The sequence below is a fragment of the Thamnophis elegans genome, chromosome 15 (genome assembly GCF_009769535.1).
Source record: "Thamnophis elegans isolate rThaEle1 chromosome 15, rThaEle1.pri, whole genome shotgun sequence".
NCBI classification, from domain to species: domain Eukaryota; kingdom Metazoa; phylum Chordata; class Lepidosauria; order Squamata; family Colubridae; genus Thamnophis; species Thamnophis elegans.
Window position 1 is genome coordinate 6,251,807 of NC_045555.1, and position 27,306 is coordinate 6,279,112.

Here is a 27,306-nt window from a genome sequence, read left to right on the forward strand (position 1 = left end):
GCATTCCTACGCCACCGGCTTAAAAGAATCCCAAGGAGAATTCCCCGAGACTGTGAAGCAGTGCAGCGCATCTCCCCTTCTTCGAGCGCTCATTGGCTGCCTTCGCGGGCCTACGCCCCGCGCTTCATTGGATTGGCCGAGAGGCGCTCCGAGATTAGCAGTGGAGGCGTCGCCCTCCGCCTTTACTGAGCCTTTCCGTCATGGATTGACAAAGACGGCCGCCTATCGGCGAGGATGCCGGTTGCTGCGCTCGGGAGGCGGGATTCTCTCTTCCGCCGCTGATTGGACGGCCGCCGCGAAAAAGGGGCGGGGCCCGGAGCCGGTGGGAGGAGGGGGGGTGAAAGCAGCTCCATAGCTTTCCCTTGTCAGTAGAGCGGCGGCGGCGGTGCTATCAAGGCGGGTTCGTCGTCTCCGCGGAGCCTTCGCTCCTTCTCGCCGTCCCGGGAGGGCAGCTCCGGAATGGGGCTCGGCGGCGGCGACTTCTTCTCCGCTAGCAGCCTCGCCGGCCGTGACCGCCCAGGAAGCCGTTAGTTATTATTATTTGTTTGCTGTGGCGCCGGTGTCGCTCCGCCCTTCACCGCACTGAGGTAAAAAAAAAAACCGGTGGGGGGGAGTAGGGGGGGGGGAGTACGCCCGAGCCCGTCACGTGACCTGAGGAGACGATGACGCCGCTGTTGGGGCGGGGCTCTCTCAGCCACCTGCTCGCCCACCTACCCCAACCCGGCGCCCTCTTGGGCTGCAACGCCCATCCTCTGGGGATGATGGGCTCGGGAGTCCTAAAGGAACAGATGGATCCTGGCTATCAAAGAGACAGAACAAACCGTTTATGATACAATTTGGGAAATCTTCGGTGGTGAGAGAATAGACCTAAGGATTAAAAGTTATCTATAGAGAGTAGAAAATGTATGAATAGTCATATATGACTCAGAGAGATAAATGAATTGCTACGGGGTTGTTGTAATATCAGATACTTTTAAGGTATTGGAAATTAAGCTGAGATGAGATTGAATTATGACTATGTTTTAGTGTTGGCACAAAATATTTATTACCCACTGGTTAATGGAAAATGGATTGCTTATATAAAAATAAAATTTTAAATTAAAAAAAAAACAAAAGGAACAAGGACCGATGTCCGATCTCTCCGTTCTCAGCCACCGCCTCCATGGACAAATGATGGCCTTGATGGAAAAGAAATTACCCAAAGAGGCCATCATGGTTTCTCCTTTATTTATCCCCCCTTTTTCTCATCATCCCTCCTTTGTTTTTTTCCTTCCGTCTCTTTAAAATTCTTCTCCCTTCCTCCGTATCAAGATGTCTCTCTCCCAAAGGGAAAGCAGATTATGTTCAATATAGCAATATCCAGTTGGAGGAGAGAATGGAGGAGGAATAGGGTGGATTTTCCTCAGTGGCCTCTCCTGGAGGTGTGGGAGATGCTGCTGTTGTGGGATGATGGGAGTTGTAGTCCAGGCCTGAGTCTAGCATAATAATGACAGAGTTGAAAGGGACCTTGGAGGTCCTCTAGTTCAACCCTGCTCAAGCAGGAGACCCTACCCCTTCCATATGTCAGATCTCGGACGAAAAAGCCATGATGATGATGATGATGATGATGATGATGATAATATAAGTTGGGTCCATTTGCAATGTCTTTCATTTTGGCAGGGGCGCAATTTGGTACCAACAGCGGCATGTTATTTTGGTAATAATAAATTTGGGGTAGAAGGGATTGACTGAAATAAAAGTCTGATCATAGTGATAATAGTAATCAAGCATTTTGGAAAGCTGCCTTTTATTTTACGAGTTGTAGGCATGAGAACAGAAAGAAATAGGTGTATATCTCAAAAATTGTTCTAGTCCTTAGTAAGGTTTTACTTAGGAGCTCTCCTTGGTGTGCTTGTTTTGTTTCCCTGGCCTGTTGGCTTTGAAAAACCTGCAGTTGGCATTTAAGAGGTTACCGTGCAAAACTCTTAGGGACGTGGGACTGGTAATTTGGGGGTAAATTGGTGGTGTATATGACCCCCAGGAATATAATCCATGTATTGAGCTGTATACAGATTCAACAACATTGGTGTATCTGTATTTGCTGTGTGCAGGTTTACAAACGTTACAAATGCATTTGCATTGGAGTCCTTTTACTTTTTTATTAGACCATTTTGAATAACAGGCTGCCTGTGTTTATGGGTCAGTATTTGTGTATGACACACACACACACACACACACACACACACATTCATGCCCTACCAGCAATTTCCTTGCATAAGCTTTTTCCACTTTGATCGGTGTAGGAGGAAGCCTGTTTTCTGAATAATTTTCTTTTCAAGGAGTCTGGTGTTTTATCCCCCAACTAGTCAATTCCAGTTGTAGTGTCCTCACAGGTTTTTTTTTTTTTGGCCCTCCCCTTACCCACATTCCTTTTATCCACTTCATGTTCCCCCGAGAGACTTTTTTTCTGCAGCTAAGGCGAGATCTTGTGGCAGCCTGGTTTTTTTTTAAAAAAAAAAAACTTGTTGGCACAAGGAGCTTCCCAAACCAGTGAAATGGGACCCCGTCTTCCCCCCTCTTCCTCCACCTCTCCTGAGCTTTGGTTAGTGTTCCAAGTTTAAAAGTTTTTTAAATGATACACTCACTGACACTCAAAATCAACATCTGTCAGTCAAACAAAGACTTTGGGAGTGCGGAATTAATAAGTTCTTTAATGAGTTTTCTCTCCCAGATCTTCTGTTTCCCCGGCTGCTGAAGGCTCTGCTCTGGATTGGGCCCATCCCTCCTAATCAATTATTCCCATCTTGCATCTTTTCTCCTTGAGCCACAGTGCTGCGGCCTAGACTCCATCTCATCTCAGAAGCAGGGTGGAGTTTGAGGCTGATTCCCCCCCCCCTCTCTCCTTCAAGTTAACCAGTCTGACTTGAACCTGATTCCGTACAGTGATTTGTGTGGCAGCAAACTCTGTCTCTTTCCTCTCCGTCCCCCTCTTGCTTTTTGTTTAAAACTATTTTAAGCCCTAAAGAGAGATGCTCTCCTTTTTTTGTTATGTGTCCTCCCTTCCTCTATATACAGCATCCAGCACAGCACAATCATAGAGGCAGCCATATTGGGATTATGATCTGACGGTCTTCCAGAAGGTCCGTCAGGGTTAGGATGGCAGGAGGGTAAGAAGAACCACTCGATGAGGATCTCGGTGAAAATGCTCCCTGGAATTTGTGAGACTTTGATCATCCCTGGCTTGTCTTTTCCACTCTCCGCTGCCCGTTTGGTTTGTCGGGAATTGTATAGGGTGGGGTTCAGGGGCTCTCCCTCTCTAAGCTGTATGTTTGTTATAGTCCTGGAATTAAATCTCTCAATTTGAATATAAGCTATTTCAGCTTTCTTCGGCTCCCTCTCTTTTTATTATTTTTTCTCTTGAGCCTTGCCAGGTTTCCTCCCTCAGAGCAGAATACTATGGATTTTCTCTCTCCCCATTTATTGTGTTTCTTTTGTGACTACAGTTACAGAAAGAGGAATGAAAGGTATTTTAAGCTGTTGTCTTAGGAGCCAATTCCATTAATTTCATTTGGAATACCTTTTGATAGATGCACACTCACTGGCTTTGGTAACACTCTTGTTTCCATAGCAGTGTAAGCTTTGCAAAAACACGGATTTGGGTGATGAATGCCAAACTTGACAGCATTCATATTACTTGCTATTGCTCCTTTCATTTGCGCTGAAATATTTAGCAGCCTAACTCAATACGACGGAAGGGCACTTCTGCTGATCAAAGGGCATAAAACTTCCAACAAGCCAACTTCACAAAGAGATCACTGTCTGCTTTTGTTATCGTCATTGCCCTGGTGTTGTGTTGGGACTCTTTCAAAAAGCAGCCTCCCCCCATCTCCTTTCTGCCTCTTTGTTAGTCCTTTGCGTATTCGCTGGTGTGTATGTGTTTGTGTGTGTGTGTATGTCTGTCAGTCAACTGTAAAAATCAGGCTTTCTGGATAGGCTCCATTTTTATAGACCTTCCTTAGGATTCCTGCCTGTAAGCCTGAAGTCAGCAGGGAGAGTTTACTTTCTCCATTCGTATGACAGCCTGGCTCAGAATAACCCTCAATTAATCCAGGGAATTGCAGGTTATTTTGGAGACTGATTCTGGTTCGGAAATGCTTGGGCATTAGGATTGCATGATACTCTGGCTCTTTAAATGTCCCAGTTAAGTAACTTACACAAATCCAGTCATCTGAACTGATTTGACAGCACAGTTGTAATCTGTCACCGGTTAATTCCACTCATCATACGTGCCTTTAGACATGTCTCCAAGATGCTTTTTTTCCCCCTTGAAAAGGCAACTGGACTGTTTTTTTCTTTCCTTGAGGAGGAAGAAGAAGGAGGAAATGCTTCACTTGTCATCCAAGAAGCTTCGTCGGTTCTGATGGCGGAAGGATGGAATAGAAACTGGTGAAGTTTCTTGAATGAGAAGCAGAACATCTTCTTTCTCAAGGAAAAAAAAATAGTTCAGTTGCCCTTTTGAAGGAAAAAAAAGCACCTTTGAACAATTATGACCTGAATGACTTAGAATCTCCACAGACATGCCTATATCTTATTATTTTTGCTGTGTAACAGATGTTCAGAATAGAGTTTTTTGAACACTATAATTATATGACTTCTTTAGAGAAAGCTTGTATTAGTCAATTACCTTGCTGATAGAAATTCTGGAATTGTCATGTGAAATCTCTGGACCCCTATAGTTTGTCAGTCAGTTATGGTTTAAAAACAGAAAAAACCCACATTTCTTTCAAACTGACTTTGACTCTTTTTGGTGGCCCTTGAGCAAGAAGGAACCCAGCACTTAAACTATAGGTGCAACTAAGCTAAAAAGCATAATAATTTGGGGATATTTCAACTATTTTCTGTTTATTTAAAGATGGGTGTGTGTGGAAAAAAATGTCTGTTTTCACAGTGTCTGAGAGAAATGTCTTGCTCAGACAAAGAGTATTTGGTTAGCTTAGGGGTTAGATTCAAAAACATGTTTTGTCTAATTTATGTTTTGGGGTTGTATTTCTGTGATTCATTTTCTAGTTTTAATTCACCGCCTTCCCCAGTTTTTTCCTTGAGAATGACCCTAAACTTGTATATTTTCCAACTTGAAACTTTTCTGTATAAGGAGACTCCCATTTTTTGCTTTCCAGATACCCTGTTTTCCCGAAAATAAGACCTCCCCGGATAATAAGCTCAACTGAGTGTTTGAGCGCAGCCGCTAAAATAAGCCCTCCCCTGAAAATAAGCCCTCCCCAAAAATATTGCAACACAGCAGCAGCCATGAGGTGATCACACTCGCCACCTCCTGCACCTCAAAGATAATAAGACCTCCCCAAAAATAAGGCCAAGCACTTATTTCAGGGGTCAAAAGAAAATAAGACCCTGTCTTATTTTAGTGGAAACATGGTAGGACCTGATGCTGGTGTTATCAAATTTGAGAAAGCTCTCAGGTGCTCCCCTATCCCTAATTCACTTTACTCCCCCCCCCCTCCCAGTGTGCTCTTTTTGCATGCAAAACCCACAAAGGGTGGCGGCTAGATTTCTTGCAGCTTAATTGACATGAAGCTTATTTACATGAAACTTTTGGAAGGGAAAAGGGGAGAGGCTGTCTTTTCTGCCTGGAGATATTTAGACTCCTCAGTGGAACAGAGTTGAATTCACCCCAACAGCAGGCGTGAAACAGTAAATCCCAACTAAACAGAAGAGCCACTTATGTCCTGATTGGTACAAGGATTCTACAAATAAGGGTGTTTTCCTTTCACAAAGGCTGGAGAAGAAACTAATAAAGAAAAATTGGTTTCTCCTCTCCACCTGCTTTACTAACATAGTTACTATGTGGATATCTGGTTTTGCAGATGTAAAGTAGCCTTATTCTAGCATAGAACCGGGAATGTAACAGAGAGCAATCTTATTAGTTGATGGCTAAAGCTGGGGCAAAATATATTGTCCCTAATTGTGTTACAGCTGTGAAACGGTCCAATTTTGCCAAAACCGCTTTTCCTAACCTGGTACACTTCCAGAACAAAAGTTCTCAATCTTTCATATTTGAAATCACTTGCTTTGACGAAGAATCTTGGTTCTGCTATTAACGCCCTCTGCATTCTTTTATAGGCATTCTAGTATTCTAAGTATTGTTCCTGCTAAGAATTCCATATTTGATTAAAGCAGGGGGCCTCAAACTATAGCCTGTGGGCTGGATACAGCCCACCAAAGCTATTAATCCGGCCTGCGCAGAACCATGAAGCTGCCCTGCCCACATCGCCCCACTTACCTGCCAGCCCCCACCTGCCTTCTGGAGACCCTGAGAGGCCAAAAATGCTCCTGTTTTTGGGTGGCAGAAAGGTATTGGAGGCCTCGGGAGTCAAAAAATGGGCTTCAGAGAGGGAGGGGGAGGACACACACACACACACAAGTCCCTCATACATACCCCAAAGCAGCCACATCCCTTTATTAACCTGCTTTCCACCCCTAGAAACAAAACAAATTAAAAGTTTAATTTGTGATTATTGTTTGGGCTGCTAAATTGGCCATGCCCACCCAATCACATAGCCATACCCACCCAGCTGGTCCATCCCCCCCCCAACAGTCTGAGGCACTGCGAATTGCCCCCCGTTTAAAAAGTTTGAGGACCCCTGGATTAAATCTTCAGTGGCTAATTCGGCATTTGCTGTTGAGGACCTCTGGATTCGGGCTGCTTTGACAGCTGCAGAAATGATACATGGGCAGTAGTTTACAGCTTCTGTTCACCTATGGATTGACCACACAAGGCTTTGTATTGTGCCCGTAGAAAGTGCCAAAAATGGTTGGAGCCAGCCAGATACATCTGGGGAGGCACTTCAGGCATTTTAAGAGATGGAGGCCTTAAATGGCTGCAAATCTTAAAGCTTTTTTTTCTGGTCTTATCTTGCTTTTTAAGAGCATCCATAAGCACAGAATGCTGTCTGCATCAGGAGCATATGTATTGAAATGGAGGATGGCAGCAGGTTTCCTGTAAACATTCTGGAATGTTTGATATTGTAAGGCTACATCTCCGGCTCTTTTTTCTGGCCTCTCCCAAAAAATCTACACTACATAAACACCTCTAAGTCTTCCAGTGTTGTTTTGGTGTTATATTGGGATCAGTGGTGGGATATTAATTTTTTTTTGCTACTGGGTCTGTGGGCGTGGCTTGGTGGGCGTGGCATGGCTTGGTGGGCCTGGCAGGGGAAGGATATTGTAAAATCTCCACTGCTGGGGAAGGATACTGTAAAATCCCCATTCCCTCCCCACTCCAGGGTAGGATACTGCAAAATCCCCATTTCCTCCTGATCAGCTGGGACTCGGGAGGCAGAGAATAGATTGGGGGTGGGACAGACAGAGGTGGTATTTACTGGTTCTCCGAACTACTCAAAATTTCTGCTACCAGTTCTCCAGAACTGGTCAGAACCTGCTGAATACCACCTCTGATTGGGATATGTATGCTTTGAAAAATAAACAACTCAGTGTTTTATTTTTCATGCAAGGCGTAATGGTAGAACTTAAAAGATATTGATCATGCCTGTTAACTAAAAAGATACAGACCCTATCAGTCAACACAATGAACAAGTAAAGCCGGTGCAGGATACTGTATGGCTATTTTAAGCCTCTATTTTGCTTTTTTATCTGATACCACATCAGCTGTTTTGAAATGCCTTGGTAAAACATTTTCATTTGCCCACATATATTCTGTTTTCTCTGCCAGCTAAAATACCTTTTTATCTTTGTGGAGAGAGAATGGTAATGGTTCAGTTTGATTTTTTGCAGCATTGTTGTCTAGTGCAGGACATAGAAATGTCCAAGGAGAAAGACTAACACGAGACCCAGCAGTATTGCATAGGCTTTTTGTCTTTTTTTGAAATCCTTAGAGATGTGTTGGATTCTTTTACACTTGCCACTCGTACCAATTAAATGAACAAGCTGTACAGAAAATGGGTATCTTTTTAAAGTTGACTGAGTCATGAGTGATGTCACTCACCAAAGCTTTTCTCTCTCTCAGTTTTGTAAAGGAGCAGTGTGAATAATCTCATTGCTTTACATGCTGAGGAAAATGTTATTTGTGTGTGTGTGTATCAAACATGCTTGGTTATAATAAATGACTGTTTATCTGATATGTATTTGAAAATCACTTTTCTTTTCTTTTAAAAGCTAACACTAGAAGAAACTGCGGAAGTTCTTGAAACCTAATTTCTGGAGTGCCCACAAGAGACCATCAAAATGTCAGGAGCTTCTGTAAAAGTTGCTGTTCGGGTTAGACCTTTTAATTCCCGAGAGACCAGCAAAGAGTCCAAATGCATCATCCAAATGCAAGGCAATTCAACCAGTAAGTCAAGCTTAATTTTCTAATAGAGTGGCTTTCCTTTCTGGGACTCAGTGAATTGTTGGTATCGCATAGAGATAATGTCATTGACAATTTATTCCTAAAACAACTGTTTCTTTTTTTTTTGTACTCTTGTTGTTGTTGTTGAATTACATCTTACTTACCTGGTAGCATTATTACTGATGTGTAATCATCTAGAAATGAGTGGCAAACAATCACATATGCTTCAGGGACTTCCTTGTCATTAGCAAAGCTACTTGGCCACCTTGTGCAAGTTCCTTTTTGGAAGTAGCAGGGATGACGTGTACATGAAGTATTCTGGGGAACAAGATTTGCTGGCCTGGGCATATTTGATGCTATTTTGTCGCTTGGAAGCCTAGCATTCAGGATGTCCTTCTGTTCTTTTTTGCCATCTGCCAGTTGAAAGCCTAGACTTGATGGGACCCTGCAGGTCAGAAAAAGGAAATATATGTCACTGTAGACGTATTAAAAAAAAAAAAACCGTCAGGAAAGCTGGAGGAGGTGTGTTCCCAACCAATAGCTTAGCCTTTGTATTCTTTAAGGAAGAACAATCTTCGGTTCTCCAGATGTTTCAAACTTCATCTTCTAAGATCGTTGGCCATTTACTGACACTGACTGGAATAATGGATGCAGTGGCTCAGTGGCTAAGACGGTGAGCTTGTCGATCAGAAAGGTCGGCAGCTCAGCAGTTCAAATCCCTAGCGCCGTGTAACGGAGGGAGCTTCCGTGACTTGTCCCAGCTTCTGCCAACCTAGCCATTCGAAATGCAAGTAGAAAAATAGGAACCACCTTTGGTGGGGAGGTAACAACGTTCTGTGCGCCTTTGGCGGCCACATGACCACGGAGACGTCTTCGGACAGCGCTGGCTCTCTGGCTTTGAAACGGAGATGAGCACCGCCCCCTAGAATAGGAAATGTCTAGCACATATGTGCAAGGGGAACCTTTACCTTTACCTGGAACAATAGAAAAGTGTAATTTACCCAGAGGGCTGCAGGTTCCTCTGTTTCATTCATATAAAGACCCCTATACTGAGGGATAGTCCACTATCCTAGTTGGTTTTACAGTCAAACTGCTTTTAATATCAAGATGTTTCTCATCATGTTTCTTATCATTTAGTCCTATGTCTGGCAGAGACGTTTTTTGACATCTTCAATCTGATAGAGTGTCCAGTCTGTGTTTTCTCTTCTCTAAGCCTGCAGCTTTCTTCACAGAGTTGTTGTTGTTGTATTATTACAAGTGGCTCTCCTTGTTTTCTCCTGTCCTTAAAACCAACATCTGCTGGTTTTGTATCAGATACTTCCTACTTCATATAAGATTTTAAAGTTGGGGCTATTGATGTCAGCATAGAGAATGCGAGGCACAAAGCTTAAAAAGAAAAAGAGAGAAGCCACACTTTTTTGCTGAGAAAAGCTTCCTTTGCCTATTTCTCTCGGATCTGTTTTGCTGTTTTGATCTGTAGCTTTTTTTTCCTGCATGTCTCCAGTCAGACAAAAGGGAAACCGAAATGGCAGGTGGTCAGACTTATTTGGATCATTAATAACTGTGGGAAAATAGCCTTAGAGACCTCCTTAAGACTTGGGAATCTCTTGAGTGCATTGTTAGGTGGAAATATGCCAGGAATGTACAAAAAGGGGGCGTTATGTGGCGGGGGGGGGGAAGGGGATCAGAAATGCAAATGGTGGAAAGGAAAATAGGGGAGTTTGCAGGGATGTTTGAGCCATTTTCAGAGGCACCATTTATGGCTTCGAAGACTTTCTTAAAAGAAAAAGGTTTTGTTATGTTCTCCCTGGCTGGAATTGGGTGGGATGATATAGAAATGCATGCTTTAAATAATGTTTGGATAAGACCTTTTAAAAATCATTTGTATGTGAATGCTCTCGGATTCTTGGATTGCCTTATCAGATCCCTAAATAAATCAGGCCAAGAATGCAGGGCAGAATAGAATTCTAGTGAAAGATTGTTAGATTATTAGCAAATGGAAAAACAGAAGTTGCTTGATTTAATCTTGCACACTTACGCAGACGCCTGATAGCAGGCTCGGACGAATGGTGGCTTTTCCAGGCTCCTCAAGAGTTTAGCAATGTATTGGCCACGGGCTAAGATTCAGCAAGGAATCAGGATCCTTCATCTTAAAATTAGAACGAGCATTGATTTTGAACAGGAAAGAAAGTTTCCTCTTCTGACAAATAAGCTTGGATTTAACTGATCCCATGATTTTCCTTTGTCCTGTTTGGGGTGGAAAAATAACTTGAAAGAACTTGTCAGTACGACATCTGGCCTCCGATGGATCCATCATTTGAAACTTGTAGAGGATCTTGAGGTGCAGACCTGCTGTATTCTGTCCCTGCCCATGACAGTTGTCTTCTTTTCATCTGATTTTTGTTTTTGTTTTGTTATTACAGTGAGATCCTGCAGTCCAGATAAAATCACATGTGACTGCATTAGGAAACTGGTATGTTGGCAGCAAGCCTATTCTGCTTGTGGGGCTCTCAGAGCTGATTGCAGATGTTACGCAGTTAAAAGATGCTGCCGTGGGGATTTTAGAAGTCAAGAGAGGGAATGAGGTGGGGACTGCCTGTAGGAGAGAGTCGGATGTAGGATTGTAAAACTGATTTTGGAGCTGCCTGTTTACAGGTTTATTCAAGCCACACTATAAAAAAAAGATGTTGAGACTCTAGAAAAAGGGCAGAAGAGAGCATCAAAGACAATTAGGGGACTGGAGACTGAAACATACAATTTCAGGAACTAGGTATGTCTAAGCTAACAAAGAGAAGGAGTAGAGGGGGACATGATAGCAGTCTTCCAATATCTCAAAGGTTGCCACAAAGAAGAGATGGCCAACCTATTCTCCAAAGCACCTGAAGACAAGAAGCTTCTCCAACCAAGGAGAGAAGCAACCTGGATGGAACTAAAGAGGAATTTCCTAACGCTGAGAACAATGAACCAGCGGAATGGCTTGCTTCCAGAAGTTGTGGGTCCTCCATCACTGGATGTTTTTAAGAAGAGATTGGACAACCATTTGTCTGGAATGGTATAGGGCCGTGATGGTGAACCTATGGCACCCATGCCACACAGACAGAGCCCTCTCTGCTGGCACATGTACTGTTGCCCCAGGTCAGATCTCTGTGGCATTTCTTTTGTGAGCTTCCGTTTCCCTGCAAATGACAGAACAGAAGCTTACAAAAGAAAAGGATCTTGTCGCCCTGTCAGTGTTAGGATGCTCCGCCTCCCAGCTGGCCTCGGGTCTCTGCTGCGCATCCGTGCATATTCGTGCATGCCTGTGCATGCCTGTGCATGCATGCATGTCCGCATAGCAGTGGTGGGTTACGCCTGGTATGCCCTGGTATGGGCATACTGCTGCCTGCCGGGAGCACCGGCTACCGTTCCTATACAGTGCTCTGGAGGGCCCGCCCGCCCGAACTCCTTACTGGTATTTGAGCCCTTAGGCACTTCGACGCACTGCCATGGAACATACAGCGCCTACACAATGTTCCGGCATTGTGGACGTGTCACGGAGCATCACAGGAGGTAAGGACGCATACGCACGCTGTGCACGGGTGTACGCGTCCTGCGCACATTCACGTGGTGAATGCTGGGCCCGGTTGCACCATACTGGTTGCTCCGGGATCTGGAGCCCACCACTGCCGCACAGGCACATGTCTGTGCGCACGCACACATTTTAGTTTGGGCATGCACAGGTGCGGTTTGGTCACTTGTCTAAAAAGTTCGCCCTCACTGGTATTGGGTCTTCTGCTTGAGTAGGGGGGTTGGACTAGAAGACCTCCAATGTTCCTTCCAACTGTGTTGTTTTCCCCATTTGCTATCTCCTGAAACATCTGACGAACCCAATAGGTTGAGAAAAGCAAATAAGAGCCACATCTGGGGCCAATTTTCAGTTGCCTTGATGGGACAGGATGCTCTTCAGGGCGACATGCCGTAATCGGTGCAAAGTTTTACCTTTTGCTTCTGAATTGTGAGACCACCTTGGGTTAAACCAACTTGGCCAAGCATGACTGCACCAAATCAGCACAGGGTGAGTGTAGGTCCCCCCCCCCCCCCCGATTTCTGAAGGTGATTCTTTGTCGCACGAAACTGTAAATTGATGGTAATTTGTAACACTTCTGTAGTGTGTCCCTTCACCAAAGCACATACTGTATTTTTGGGAGTACAAGACGCACCTTTTTCCTCAAAAAAGAGGCTGAAAATCTGGGTGCGTCTTATATATCGAATACAGCATTTTTTGCCTCCTGAAGCCCTGCCCCTTCACCAAAATGGCTGTGCATAGCCTTATGGAAGCTTTCAGAGACCTCCTGGGGGCTGGGGAGGGCAGAAATGAGCAAAAAATGGGCTGTTGTCCCCCCCCCCTTCCAGGAGCACTCTGCAAGTCCCACCAAGGCTATTCATGCCTTTTATTTGAAAAAAAGCGGGCCTGTTTTTGCGAAAAACGCGCCATTTTTCAGAGGTTTGCAGAGTACAAAAACTTTTTTTTTTCCTTTTGGAAAGCTCTTTAACTGATGAGAATTACATTGATCAAGTGCTGTGCCAGCAGAAACAAAGTCTTAAGGTTTGTCAGCAATTTCTTTCTCCAGCACATGGATAAATACACCTGGAAACATCTACCTACCTACCTACTCTCTCCCTACCTACCTACTATATTTAGCACATGCGCTCTTATTATCCTAGAAGGTCTTATTTTTGGGGAAACAGGGTAGGGGAGAATTTAAATCACAAAGATTTCTAGAGCTCAAGTTATCTGCTAGACTTCCCCTCCAAAAAGCTATGATCTGTTCAATGCAGCAACTATGGTCCTTCAAGGCATGGCTTGTTTCTCTTTCGTTGCTTCAAACATGAGATAAAGGGGATGGGCCCACTCAAAACTCATTGCTTTAACTTGTTCAAGTTAATTCAGTAGTCACGAAGACAAGATACAGGGAAGTTTCTGTCACAGAAAACAGGGAGGGAGAATTTTTGAAACCTGTTTTTTTTAAAAAGCAAATGAGATTCATAAATTGAATTTATTGTAGCTTTAAAAGGATGACAGAGTTTGAGGCATGGTGTTGATAATACTGTGCTCAATGCTTCGGATATTTTGCCTAATGGAACTTTTAAAAAGAATCCATTAATGAATGGTCCAACTAATTATCAGCATGGGAAGCAATAAACAAAACAGCAATTAGAAAGAAAAGTGGAGAGTCACACTCTGCCCCTTGACCTCAGAAAATATGTTGTAATTTATATAACCATTAACTGAACGATTCAATGAAGCTGGGCTTCTGGGGAATAGCCATTCCTTCCAACTGCTGGATTTGAGGCAAACCCTTCTATCTGATTTTGAAATACACGGCCAAATTGCTTGGGAGTGGAAGTATAATTGCGGCATTTCAGTTGCTGTCATATGACTGAATAACATTCCTTTCCAATTGGCTGTACTTGTGTTTTTGTGTGTGTGTATTATTAAAGAGCTGGGAGCTGAATCACCAGAATGATGTCATGAAAGGATCCTGTATTCCAGAGCTCTCTTCTATATTGCTTTTTTCAAAGAGGATTGCATCCTCTTCCCAATAGAAGAAATTGACCGGAAAAAGGTAGAGGTGACATCAGATCTAAGGTACAGAATCTTCTGCCTTTAAGAACAGAACATAAAGTACCTCTGGATCCTAACTGAACAAGAAGGACAGAAACAAGGAACTTGCAACTGGGAAACTGTATACTGGCTAAAGACAAAAAAAGATCCACCAATTTACCGTATTTTAAGGAGTATAAGCCGCACCGGAGTATAAGATGCACCAAGGTTTTGAAGACGCATTTTTTAAAAAAAAGTAAAGTAGATAGAGGGATAGAGAGGGAGAGAAAGAGAGAGAAATACAGTAGGTAGGTAGGTAGAGAGAGTAGTTAGGTGGGTACCCTGTTTCCCCCAAAATAAGACCTCCCCGGATAATAAGCCCAATCGGACTTTTGAGCGCATGTGTTAAAATAAGCCCTCCCTTGAAAATAAGCCCTCCCCGAAAATATTGCAACACAGCAATAGCCATGAAATGACCACGCTCGCCGTCTCCTGCACCTCAAAAATAATAAGCCCTCCCTGAAAATAAGGCCACACATTTATTTCGGGGGGGGGGGGATAAGACCCCATCTTATTTTGGGGGAAACACGGTTGTCAATGTCAGATTCGGGTTAATGTCAGGGTTCCAAATAACATCCAAAATTAAATCAGAATCCCAAGACAAAGTATTGCTCAAAGTTCCAATTTATTAAGAAAGTCATCTTGGAACCTCTGCACCTGCCCGGAACTGGGTGGGTGGAACTGCCAGCATGGCAGTGGAAGATTGGATCATGGGATGGACTTGTGGGTGTGGGGGCAAGATCTTGAACTTTCAACTGGATGGGGAAAACCTGGAAGCTTTCAGATTCAGGTTTTCCCTGATATGCCAACATGACTCTCTTAATAAATTGGAACTTTGAGCAATTCTTTGCCTTAGACTCTGATTCACTTTTGGACGCTATTTGGAACCCTGACATTAACCCGAATCTGACAACGGTAACAATACAAAAACATCTTGCTATTTTTCTCTTGGAATTTGTTGTTGACCAATTTCAAGAGAAGTCTATCATGCAGTCCTGCAGTTCCCTGGAATCTCAAGCCCAGGCAAGGTCAATTCAGGATATTACCTGTTGTTGTTTTTTTCTCTGTGTGTGTGAAAATTGGAGCAAAAACGGAAGCTCTAGCTAAAGGTTTTTGCCATTTAAAGTTCCGTTACTTTAAAAAAAAACCTGGAAGCTGTTCGAAAGGCAGCCACGCAAAGCTCCATTTAAACTTTAATGCGATGCATCAAGATGCGAACTTTGGCATTCTATTCTTCTCTTCTTTCAGAGCAGCATAAAACTGAGTGCTTGCTGCATTTCTGAGTAGGCAGCTACGAGAAGCGGGTATTGGATAATGTTGACCTGGTTTCCAACCAAGGATGATAACCACTTGATTGTGTGGATCCGTTTCGGATACATTCTCTTCCTTGTTTAAAGCTGTGCTTAAATTTTTTTTCCTATGAAACGGGATTTATTTATTTATTTATTTTTGCCCTGCATTCCGTTCTAGCCAATAATATCCAGATGTGATGCTAGCGCTGGCTCCATATGCAATCTTCAATTTTCGAATACGACACGGAGCCCTGCATTTAAAAAAAAAAAAAACACCCCAAAACGGTGGGCCCAATTACAAAGAGTGTCCGGCCTCCGCTGGAGAACAAAGGCTCCAAATGGAATGTAGGCTGTAGCCTCTAGTGGTTATTCAGGTCGAGGCGGAGAGTTGGACATGCGCTTCTCCTGAAACGCCAGCTGCAGGGTGGGTATTTATAGCCACTGGATCTGCAAGAGCAGCTGAGGTTGAGAGCTTTTTGGCCCTCTTCGACTTCCGCACGACTCGCTCCTTTCTCCGGGTGGAAAAAAAAAACGACAATTCCTAAAGCCAGGAGATAAACCTACAGGATTCCAGGCTAAGCCCCTCTCATAAATGTCTGCCGAGCTTGTTTTATTTCAAATAACTCAAAAAATGCTGGTTCGGCTTGCCGGGAAGCGAGAAGAATCTATTTCTCCCCCTTTTGTTCCGAAGTAATATGAACTCTGCTTTCAGATTATTTTAATTAGATTGTTGTAAGCCGTCCAAAGCTTTCTAGTCATTTCCTTAAAGGGGAGAGTGGCCGGGAGGGGGGTAGGGAGAAGCATCCTCCATGTTCCAAATAGAGCATGTGATTTGGCCACTTTGAAGCTTATTTTACTGCTTTTTTGTCCTTGTCTTTCTTATCCTTTTTCTTTTAATGCTGAATATAACCAATTAGAAGGTGACTAAGATGCTGAGCTTGTCGATCAGAAAGATCGGCAGTTCGAATTCCTAGAGCCGCCTAATGGAGTGAGCTCCCGTGACTTGTCCCAGCTTCTGCCAACCTAGCAGTTTGAAAACATGTAAAAAATGCAAGTAGAAAAAGAGGAACTGCCTTTGGTGGGAAGGGAACAGCGTTCCATGCGCCTTCAGCATTTAGTCATGCCGGCCACAGGACCATGGAGACGTCTTTGGACAGCGCTGGCTCTTCGGCTTTGAAACGGAGATGAGCAACGCCCCCTGGAGTCGGGAATGACTAACACATATGTGTGAGGGGAACTTTTACCTTTACCTATAACCAATTAGATATCTGCCTCCAGCTGTGTGCTGGGATATATTGGAGCTGGTGTGTTTGGAATACACAGGCTGTCCTCAGCTTACCACAATTGACCCCAAGATTTCTGTTGATAAATGAGACAGTTGTTAAGGGCGTCTCGCCGCGTTTTACAACCCTTTCTTGCCCCAGTTGTTAACTGCATCATGGCAGCCGTTCAACTAGCAATATGGTTGTTAAACGAATCTGGCTTTGTTCGTCAGAAGGTTGCAAAAGGGGGACACTGCAACCGTCATAAAGGTGAGTCCGTGGCCAACCATCTGAATTTCAAAGCCATGGCCCAAGGGGATGCTGCAATGGTCGTAAGTGTGAAAAACATAAGTCGCTTTTTTTCAGCCCCATTGTAACTTCCAATGGCCACCAAACGAACGGTTGTAAGTCAAGGGTTATTTCTGTTTATCAAGCAGAGATTGAGCTGGAAAATTCTTTTGTCCCGCTTTTAAAGTGAGGCCAGATCACCCGATCTTTTTGCCTGCAGATGGAGCTAAATGTAAACTACTCATGGACTTAATTGGAGTAACTCACTTCACCACTTTGGTAGATCTGGATGACTTACGCCTGTCTCCTTCCTTCCCCTTGACTCATGGTGTGATGTTGGACACTTCACTTATTGCTCAATCTCCCTTTCCCACCTGCCAAATCAGAGGACCTCAACTGTCCTCAGTCTGTTGAATTAATGGTAGCCAACAGAGTAGCATCTTCATGAAGCAGTTGGAAGTAGTGGCAATCACAGGGTATCCTCCACTTAAAACCGATCGCTTAGTGATGAAGTTCAACGTTAGAACAGCACTGAAAAAAGTGACTTGCGACCGTTTTTCACACTTACGACCGTTGCAGCGTCCCCATGGTCATGTGATTTACATTCAGATGCTTGGCAGCTAGCTCTCATTTAATGGCGGTCACAGAGTCCCGGGGTCACGCGATTCCCCCTTTGCGACCTTCTGACCAGCAAAGTCAATGGGGAAACCAGATTCACTTAACAACGAGGTTACTAATTCAACAACTACACATGTCAGGGTTCCCAATAGCATCCAAAATTAAATCAGAGTCCAAGGCAAAGTATTGCTCAAAGTTCCAATTTATTAAGAGAGCCATGTTGGCACATCTGGGAAACCCCAAATCTGAAAGCTTCCTAGTTTTCCTCACCTAGTTGAAAGTTCAAGATCTTGCCCCTCACACCCACAAGTCCATCACGTGGTCCAATCTTCCACTGCCATGCCGGCAGCTTCCATCCACCCAGTTCCGGTCAGGTGCGGAGGTGCAGAGAGAAAGGATGATCCTGGCTTTCTAGAAGGAATTTTGTTATGGCTACACATTAAGTAACTCTGTACAATCCCCCCTCCCAATTTTCCACAATAGAAAAGGCATAGTAGAATAATAGAAAGTTTGGCAGGCCAAAGGGCCAAGAGGAATATGGCTGCAGGCCTGACACTGCGATTCACTTAACAAGCATGGCAAGAAAAGTCATAAAATGGGGCAAAACTGACTTAACAAATTTCTTGCTTAGCAACGTGAATTTTGGGCTCAGTTGAGGTCATACATTTCTCCTGTATCCTCTTCAGCATAGGTTCAAAACTTTTCCCCAGGCAAAAGTCTGACCATCTCTTGTTTGTACGACAGAAAAAAAAAACAGGAGGAGAATCCTTAAAAGCTTCATTACCCTTCTTATAATGACTGGTTCCATAGCAGTCAATCAAGAAGAGGATGAGCCAATGGCAGCTGAGTGTGCATGGAGGAAGTCCCACTCTCTGATTGGCTTCTAAGAACTTTATCTCAGAGCTAATGGTTCTTGCTTTTCCCCTCCAGGAGTAGTGAGAATTAGCTTAGCTGACATCAAGAGGTTGCATTAGAATATGCCAACATCTTTCCAGGCAATATGATTAATTAAAATGCTGGTTTTAGGAAGGACTTGCTCATAATTCCAGTCAAACATAGCCGGACAAGAAGACAACCAGAGAAGCAGATCTGGGCTCCAATTATTTATTTGCCACCAATGATGGATGTTTGCCTTTTTTTTTGAGCCATGGGTCTAAAAGCAGGGTTGTCAAAGTCAATTTTATTGAGGGCTGCACCAGGGTTGTGTTTGACCTTGGGGGGCCGGGATGGATGTGGCCAGGGTGGGCATGGCCAGCTCGATGGCACTCATGTCAGGGGCGCCTGTGGTAGCCCAGGCATTCTGCCAGTGAAAACAGGCTCCCAAGCACCGTTTTTGGCTGCGATGGCCTCCTACAACCCCCTGCCAACAAAAATGGAGCTCGAGAGGACCACACACAGCCCTACTGAGCTCCATTTTTGCTGGCAGAGGTACCGTGGGCCAGTCCTTCACTGTTTCCAGGGCAGCCACACAGGTCAGATGTAAGCACCTCATGGGCCGGATCCTGCCCCTGGGCCTTGAGTTTGACACCCTTGCTCTAAAGTGTGCTAGGCAAAAAATGATGCTTATATGTCAGTGAATAGGGAAATACCATCCCAATTAGAGGTGGGTTGCTACTGTTTTGCATCGGTTCAAGCGAACCGGTAATGGAAATTGGAACTGGGTTGCCGAACCGGTAGGGGTGGCAGGCTGGCCACGCCCCTGAACAATTTCCCTGGTCGCCCGTGCCATTGCCGGCATGTTTTTTTTTTTGGTCATTTTATGTGCAGCAGGCACGAGTGCGAGCGAAGCGAGCAGTGCATGCGCAAAGCGCACATAAAACAAGCTGGCAGTAACCCCGGCAGCAACCCACCCCTGGTCCCAATGATTGGTATGTTGAGAAAATGAAACCCTGTCTTCCATTTTAACAAATGGCACGCATAAATTCTACCGAAGTGCAAATATAGCACAGTGAAAAATAGTCCTATAAAAACCACAGTGCAGCCTAAAACGCTACTAAAGCTGTAGTGTTATCCGAAGCAGGTGGCCAGGGTTAACTGCGATGCTCCAAGTTGCTTTTAGCACCACGATGATGGAAACTAATTATAGTTGTAACACAAAAGCATTTGAGGGGCGGTTTGCAAACAGAAGACTTAATTGCCAAGTTGGGTTTTTCTTTTTCTTGGAATTCCAGATAAACACATTAATTTTGTTGAACAACACGCAAGCCGTTAGGGTAGGTCTTTGTTGTGATTCCCTGTCTCCTTTTCTGTGGGCCTGTGTAATTAAACTATTAGCCTGGAATCCTGTGCATCCGGACGGAAGAAATCAGCCTGGAGTAGGACAGCAGCAATGGGACAACTGCATCGAAATGGGACCATTGCATTGGCAGTGTGGAAACTCCAAAATTGTTCAGAAGAAGAGTGATGTTCTGACCAAGGCTTTCCAAGAGCATGAAGCAAACTCCTGGTCCCTTTCATTAATTGACTGAATTCTGCGCATTCACATCCAATGAAGTCTTTCAAGGGAGGATTTACAGTCACAGACCTTATCTGGCTTGGAGAGCTGCCAGGCCGAGATCTGTAGAACTTGGCCAGGAGTCTCGGAGAGTCACGAACCAATTAAGCCAACTACTGTATATACTCGAGTATAAGCCTAGTTTTTCAGCCCACTTTTTGGGCTGAAAAAAGCCGCCTCGGCTTATACTCGAGTCAGTGAAAAATTTGCCCAAAATGGAGGAGAAAAAGGGGCGGGGCCATGCCGCTGGGTGACACTCGTGAATGGCCCGGTGCCCCTGTGAGTTTCCCCTCCCTCTGTGTCAGTTTGCCGCGCAGCGCGCACCGCACCATCCCCCCTCCTCACGTTCTAATGTAATGCAGGGCTGTCTTACGATTCCCCTTCCTCCCCCTCCTGCCGCTCTGCAACGATGTCCCACCTCCTCCTTGTTATGGCAAGCAGCCACATAGCGATGTCCCACCTCCTCTGGTACAGTGATCCAATGATAGGAATCACTGTGCCGTGTGTCATAGGAGGCGGGACATCGCTCCCGCGGCTGCACGGGACATCATCATCACAGCGGGACATCAGCATCATGAGGTGAGTGAAGTATTTCATTGAATACACCGCTAGTTTACTGTTTTTCTTTGAAATAAATATTCAAAAACATTATTGGTATCTATTTTTATTTTTGAAATTTACCGGTAGCTGCTGCATTTCCCACCCTAGGATTATACTCGAGTCAATAACTTTTCCAGTTTTTTGTGGTAAAATTAGGCGCCTCGGCTTATATTCGGGTCGGCCTATACTCGAGTATATACGGTAATTGTCTCCTGCAAACTCCACTCCTCTTTTGCTCCACTTTTATTCCCTCTGGGAGGGGCCATTCATCCTCCACCTGTGGCCTCACTCCCAAGTTGACCCTTGTTCTTTAGCTTTTCCCTTCATCTGGCAACTCTGGGAACAGGCTCCAGCTGTTCGTCTGCCTCACTGACGTCTGACTCTGAAGGCAGCTGATAACTGGCATACGGCTCTGGCCCCCTCTCTGCCTCCGACGCAGAGCCCACATCAGAGCTTCCCCCAGACTCCAGGACTGGCCCAGGTCTCTCCCCAACCTCCTCACTGTCCGAATCTGCTGCCACCTCCATTGGCTGCTGACAAGCCACAACAAGTGACATATTGTGAACAATTTGCATCACTTTACACATCGTCATGTATACTAGCCGTACTTGTTAGTCAACTGTTCGTCAACTGCTACATTTACCTTGAATGTTTTAATGTCATGTCTTGCCAGTCCTCCCACCAATCAAGGTTCTTGCAGTACATCATAGAGTTAAATCAAGATCAAATCCTGGCCTTTGATTCTTTTGCTCAGACCTCACACTGAACATATAGCCCAGCTCATCTTCTTCATGCCAAACGTAAATGATTCTAAACTGAATGTTACTATGGCAATAGCAATAGCACTTTATATACCTCCCCATAGTGCTTTACGTCACTCTATGTGTGGTTCACAATGTCAGCCTCTTGCCCCCAACAATCTGGATTCTCATTTTATCGAACACGGAAGGATGGAAGGCCGAGTCAACCTTGAGCCGGTCAGAATCAAACTCCTAGCAGTGAGCAGAATTAGCCTGCAATACTACATTCTAATCAATGCACCACCAGGGCTCTTGTAGCAATAGCCCTTAGACTTATATACCGTTTCACAGTGCTTTACAGACTTCCCTAAGCGGTTTACAGAGTCAGCCTATTGCCCCCCAAAATCTGGGTCCTTATTCCATCCAAAGAATGTAAGACTGAGTCAACCTTGAGCCAGTCAGGATCGAACTCCTGGCTATGGGCAGAGTTAGCCTCCAATACTGTATTCTAACCACTATGCTACCACGGCTCCTTAATTGACAATTCCTCCCTGAACAGAGTTGTATGTTGGATTCTTTCGAACGCTGTTGTTGTTAGTTGCGACCCATCGTGCCCCCATGGACCACATTCCTCCAGACCTTCCTGTCCTCTACCACCCACCCACCCCTGGAGCCCATTTAAGCTCTCACCGACTGCTTCCATGACTCCATCCAGCCACCTCCTTCTCTGCCGTCCGTCCCCTTCTTCTTTTGCCCTCCATTGTTCCCAGCATGAGGCTCTTCTCCAGGGAGCCCTTCTTCCTTCTCATTAGGTGGTCAAAGTCTTTGAGTTTCCTCTTCAGGATCTGGCCTTCTAAAGAGCAGTTAGGGTTGACCTCTAGGACTGACCGGTTGGATGGCCTTGCAGTCCAAGGGACTCGCAGGAGTTTTCTCCAGCACCAGAGTTCAAAGGCCCCCATTCTTTGACACACAGCTTTTCTTATGGTCCAACTTTCACAGCCATACATACATACATACACAGTCATACATATATACAGCCATACATATATATGAATGCTGACAACTAGGCAAGGGTCAAGATTAATGTCACTTATACAAGGGCACCTAACTACCTTTGTCGTAAAGCTCTTCTTTCTATCCTACAAACCAAAACAAGGCAGCTTGGAGCCCCTAAAATATCTCCGTTCCCAACATGCACGCCAGCGAATTCATCCGGATAATATGCTTTGCTCTGAATCTTCCTTTTCTCAATGAAATGAGATGAAGCTGTTGCCATAGAAATGCATGAAGTGAAAATCGCTGACTTCCAAGTTCCACCGTGGGCTCTGAATGGAATCAAGTCACTGCTTTTTTTAGTTTAGAAAGGATCCCAATTAAAATATTCTTCAACCTCAAGGGATGCCTTCACGGCTTCACAGATGAATGCATATGGGTACAATGCTGACATTTGCTTGAAATCGATGCCTTTTTGTTACTTTCCAGCCCAGAGTTGACTTGCACAAAGCTCTTGTGGTATTCCATTTGTAGCTTTCAAAGACAGACACCCCCTTCCTCACTGTTGTGGCTGTCAGCGGCCAGCAAAGCTGGCAGCAGATTTAGACAATGAGGAGGTTGGGGAGGAACATGGGCCAGTCCTGGAGTCTGGGGAAGGCTCTGATGAGGGCTCTGTGTCGGAGGCAGAGAGGGGGCCAGAGCTGTATGCCAGTTATCAGCTGTTGTCAGAGTCAGACATCAGTGAGGCAGAAGAACAGCTGGAGCCTGTTCCCAGTGTGAGCATACACAGAGTGGCCAGATGAAGGGAACAGCTAAGGAAGAGGGGTCAACTTGGGAGTAAAGGCACAGGTGAATGATAATGGCCCCTCCCAGAGGAAATAAAAGAGGAGTGAAAGGGGAATGGAGTTTGCAGGAGTTCACTTAATTGGTTCATGACTCTCAGAGACTCCTTGCAAAGTGTTGCAGATATCAGCCTGGCAGCTCTTCAAGCCAGATAAAGTCTGTGACTGTAAATCCTCCCTGGAAAGACTTTGCTGGATGTGAATGAGCAGAATTCACAGTCAATTAATAAAAGGTTTTAGTCGGGACAAGGAGTTTGCTTCATGCTCTCGAGAAGCCTCGGTCAGAATACTTACTCTTAACTACATCTCCCTTTCTAATTTTTGGGTTGGGATTTTTTGCCGTGTGAGAATCCCCAAATTGTCAGTTTGCTTTGCTTTGCCGTTAATCTCCCTGTTGCTATGAAAGCAACATATATCTAGCGCTTCCCTTCGTGATGCCCTTGTGTAAGTGATATTAATCTTGGCCTTCGCCTGGTTGTCAGCATTCATAAGTTAAGAACCCAGCATAGCACTCCATTCAAGGCAAAATCGCCAAGTTTAGGAGGCCCGATAGCAACCGTTGCTATTTGTAGGCCGCGAGTGGATCCTGTTCCCATTCCATTGCCCTGGATGGAAGCTCTGTTTTGGAATAGAGCACCAGTAGATAATTTAGAAACTGACTGGTAGCAAGGTATTGGGAGTGCCTGTAAAAGCAGCAGATAACGGTCAAAGATTAGGGACCCTTTCTGATTTTGTCACTGTTGCAAGATGCACCTCACATACTAAGTAGTACGTGTTCTGACCTAGGCTTCCCCAAAAAGCACGAGGCAGATTCCTGGTCCTGGCAAAACCCCTTTTATTAAATGAATGTGAATTCCTCTCATTCACATTCAGCAAAGGCCTGGTAAACAGTCTTTCAAAAGTGAATTTATGACCACAGACCTTATCTAGCTTGGAAAGCTGCCATGTCAATATTTTCCAAACGCAGTGCAGTGCAAGGAAAGACTTGGCACAGAGTCTCTGGGATTCACGGACAGATCTTCACACTCCTGAAACAAATGAACGAATGAACGCATTGTTTCCTGCACAAGCTCACTCCCTTTTCACTCCTCTTTTATTTCCTATGGGAGATTCATCATCCACCTGTGGCTTTACTCCCAAGTCGACCTTGATTTCGGATTTGTTCTTTTCTTCTGGAAACTCTGTGCATGCGCACACTGGGAACAGGCTCCAGCTGTTCTTCTGCCTCACTGACATCTGACTCTGAAGGCAGCTGAGAACTGGCATACAGCCCTGGCCCCCTCTCTGCCTCAGACACAGACCCCTCGTCTGAGCCTTTCCCAGAGTCCAGGACTGGCCCATACTCCTCCCCAATAACTTCCTCACTGTCCGACTCTGCTGTCAGCTCTGCTGGTGGGCCACAACAGTATGCAGGACAGAATGAAAGACAAAATGAAAAATTCAGTGGGTGTCCCCCTGCTTCACAGCACTGCCTTTATATCATTAAGTGAAACACGCCAAAATTGTATGCTTGTTAAAAAGTGTTTTGTTTCAGAACACAGAGGTGCGTTCATGCATTCTTTTAAGCCAGCAGCCCCCAACCTTTTGGGTACCAGGGACCTTTTCTATGGAGAGAGGTTTTCCCGTGGACCAGAGGGGGATGCTGCCTGCATCCTGGGAATGGGGCTTCGCTTGTTTGTATGGTCCAGTTTCTGTCATGCTGCGGACTGGTGACGGTTCACGGACCGAGAACTGGGAACCCCTGTTTTATGCCATGGTGTGTTTTACTATGGTTCACTGAATCAGCGGTCAGGTTCATAGATTATTTGAAGATGAATTCAGATTAAATGATAAAAATGAGTCCATGTTGTCCGAAGAGTACAGGAAGTCACCTGGAAATTTTGGCCAACTTTCCACAGGATATAAATTGAGAGAAATTAGTAATGTGAATTCCATAGACGTTTGCTAAGCCTTTTTCCGCTTCTGTTTCCTCTTTCATAGTTGGGCAGTGAGCTTACATATCAAGGTTGGGGGGGGGGGGGATAAGTTTAGCCACTTCTAAGCTTATTTTTTCCCCACAACCTTGATATGTAATTTTTTCATTACAGAAACCTTTCTTTTTCTGTTACGAATCTGCTGCGTTGAGAGTCTGCTCATTTGGGCAGCTTAGAAACATGACAATAGATCGAGAGGCAAAACAAAGAAATGCATTTTTTTGGAGACCTTAGGACCTCGGGCAGAGCATTCGCCAATGGATCTCCCTGTCTTTTTAAAAAAGATATCATTTATGTGAACATTTTAATATGCTACCCTCATGTGTTTTTACTTTCTCCCTCGGGCCCTTTTCATTGCTGACTCTGGTTCTTCCATAGGATGTTGAGCGTCTGAAAACCAATCCATAATTCAGGAGCCTTTTATCTCTGTATTGTAACATGCATTTCCAAATAGGTTTAAATGCCCTGCTGTGAACTTCCCAGGAGCCCTTGAGCTGTGTGTTCCTGATGTGTGCCAGCTTTTTTTGTGGGGCTCCGATGGAGGGAGGGAATCTGGGTCTTCATTGTAGTTCAAAGAAGAATTCCCCAATCCAGAAATTCTCGATAGGATGGCCTACTTTTTTGACATCTTATCTGTCTCCACGCTTTCTGTGGATTTTTTTTTTTTTTTTTTTACAATTCTGACTCCATTTGGCACACTGTAGAAAGTGCTTATCTGCAGCCTTGCAAATCTGTTATGTCAAATGTTATCCCCCCCATATGCCTCTAATTGAATTTGATTCATTGTTGCTCGGCAGTTTCTGAATACTGTATTTTTTGGAGTATAAGATGCACCTTCCACCCCCCAAAGAGCGTTGAAATGTTGGTGCGTATTATACGCCGAATACAATCATTTTTGGCCTCCCGAAGCCCCACCCCCATATCCCATTTTTGTGAAAAATGAGCAAGAAATGGGCTGTTTCCCCCCAAACAGAGGCATTTTTGCTTTCCCCCAGCCCCCAGAAGCATTCTGCAGGCTTCAGCAGGGCTAGGGGAAAGCAAAAATGCCCTCGTTTTTGAAAAAAAGGCCCATTTTCCGCCCGTTTTTTGCAAAAAAAAAATTGAGAGGACAAAACCTTTTTTTTTCTTACTTACCTCTTTGAAATCTTGGTGCGTCTTATACACCTGTGCGTCTTATAGTCTGAAAAAATACCGTAACTGATAAAGTATCTTCAACACTGAGTGTTAGCAACTGCTTCTTTGAGTTCCTGTAAGTTTATGCTTCTGTCATCGGCAATAGTATCTATTTTGTAGTGAGGTCTCTCTTTTTTAAGGCTTTTGATTTTTACAAGCATTTCCCTAGCATTCCAGTGCTACATTTGGTTGTATTATTTTACTATTATTTTTGTGGTGGGGGGTTGCATGTAGCAGTTGTGAGCCACCTGGAGTTGTGCTTCTTAATATGGGTGGCCATGTAAGTCTTATAAATAAATATCCATGAATTCAGTTCCTGAATAGCTCACTAGCATTTCAAAACTGGAATCTGGTAAGAACTTTGGACGACTTCCCACAAGAACCAATATGAAAAGCAAGCTAATAAAGTGGCTGATAAAATGAAACAAAATTAACAAATCCATAGGGTTCAAGCAGGATTATTTAGCAGTTGAGAAGTCTACCAAGCAATACTGGTTCTGTTTATTTGAAATATTTATTTATACAGCCCCCCCCAACTCAAAACAAATGTGGTTTTCTTGAGGGCAGTATTACTGTTGTTTATGATAGTTCTTGGCACTCTCTGAACTTGGTTATGTCCTTGCAGACGTTTCACTACCCAGCTAGGTAACATCTTCAGTGTATGACATTTTTGCACATCACATTTGTAATAGACATATCTTTCATGAGTCACATTTTGGAAGACAAGTATACTTTACTGAATATTTAGTAAATTATTCAGTAGAAGATAGGAATTGTACATTCCCTGCCCTGATTGTTCCCCAGAGTTCTTGGATGGTAAATGTGTGTGTTTGTTTCTTTCAGGTATCCTGAATCCAAAGAATCCTAAAGAAGCGCCAAAATCCTTCAGCTTTGACTACTCGTACTGGTCCCATACCTCGGTAAGAATGCTAGTTGTCTTGAACCCAGATTCCTTTCGAAAGTGTGATATCTAAGCCGATGTAGCTGGATGGGTGGATATTTCTCTCTCTCCAGCCCTCCAGCCCACAGCTGTTTTTCTCCTCTAT

The 27,306-nt window shown here is 44.4% G+C and overlaps 1 protein-coding gene across 4 annotated transcripts in view; it reads left to right on the forward strand.

The window, feature by feature from the left end:
• Positions 1-315: 315 nt before the first annotated feature.
• The window catches only part of KIF1B (kinesin family member 1B), a 135,129-nt gene continuing 108,138 nt past the window's right edge, over positions 316-27,306 (forward strand). For 3 of the 4 annotated variants that reach the window (XM_032231503.1, XM_032231500.1, XM_032231502.1), the window contains exons 1-3: positions 316-587; positions 8,170-8,344; positions 27,104-27,180. In XM_032231503.1, the coding sequence (XP_032087394.1) occupies positions 8,239-8,344; positions 27,104-27,180 (183 nt within the window). In that variant the 5' untranslated portion in view covers positions 316-587; positions 8,170-8,238. Of the gene's footprint in view, positions 588-695; positions 854-8,169; positions 8,345-27,103; positions 27,181-27,306 lie in introns of those variants that run through there. The other variant, XM_032231501.1, reaches the window with a different exon arrangement.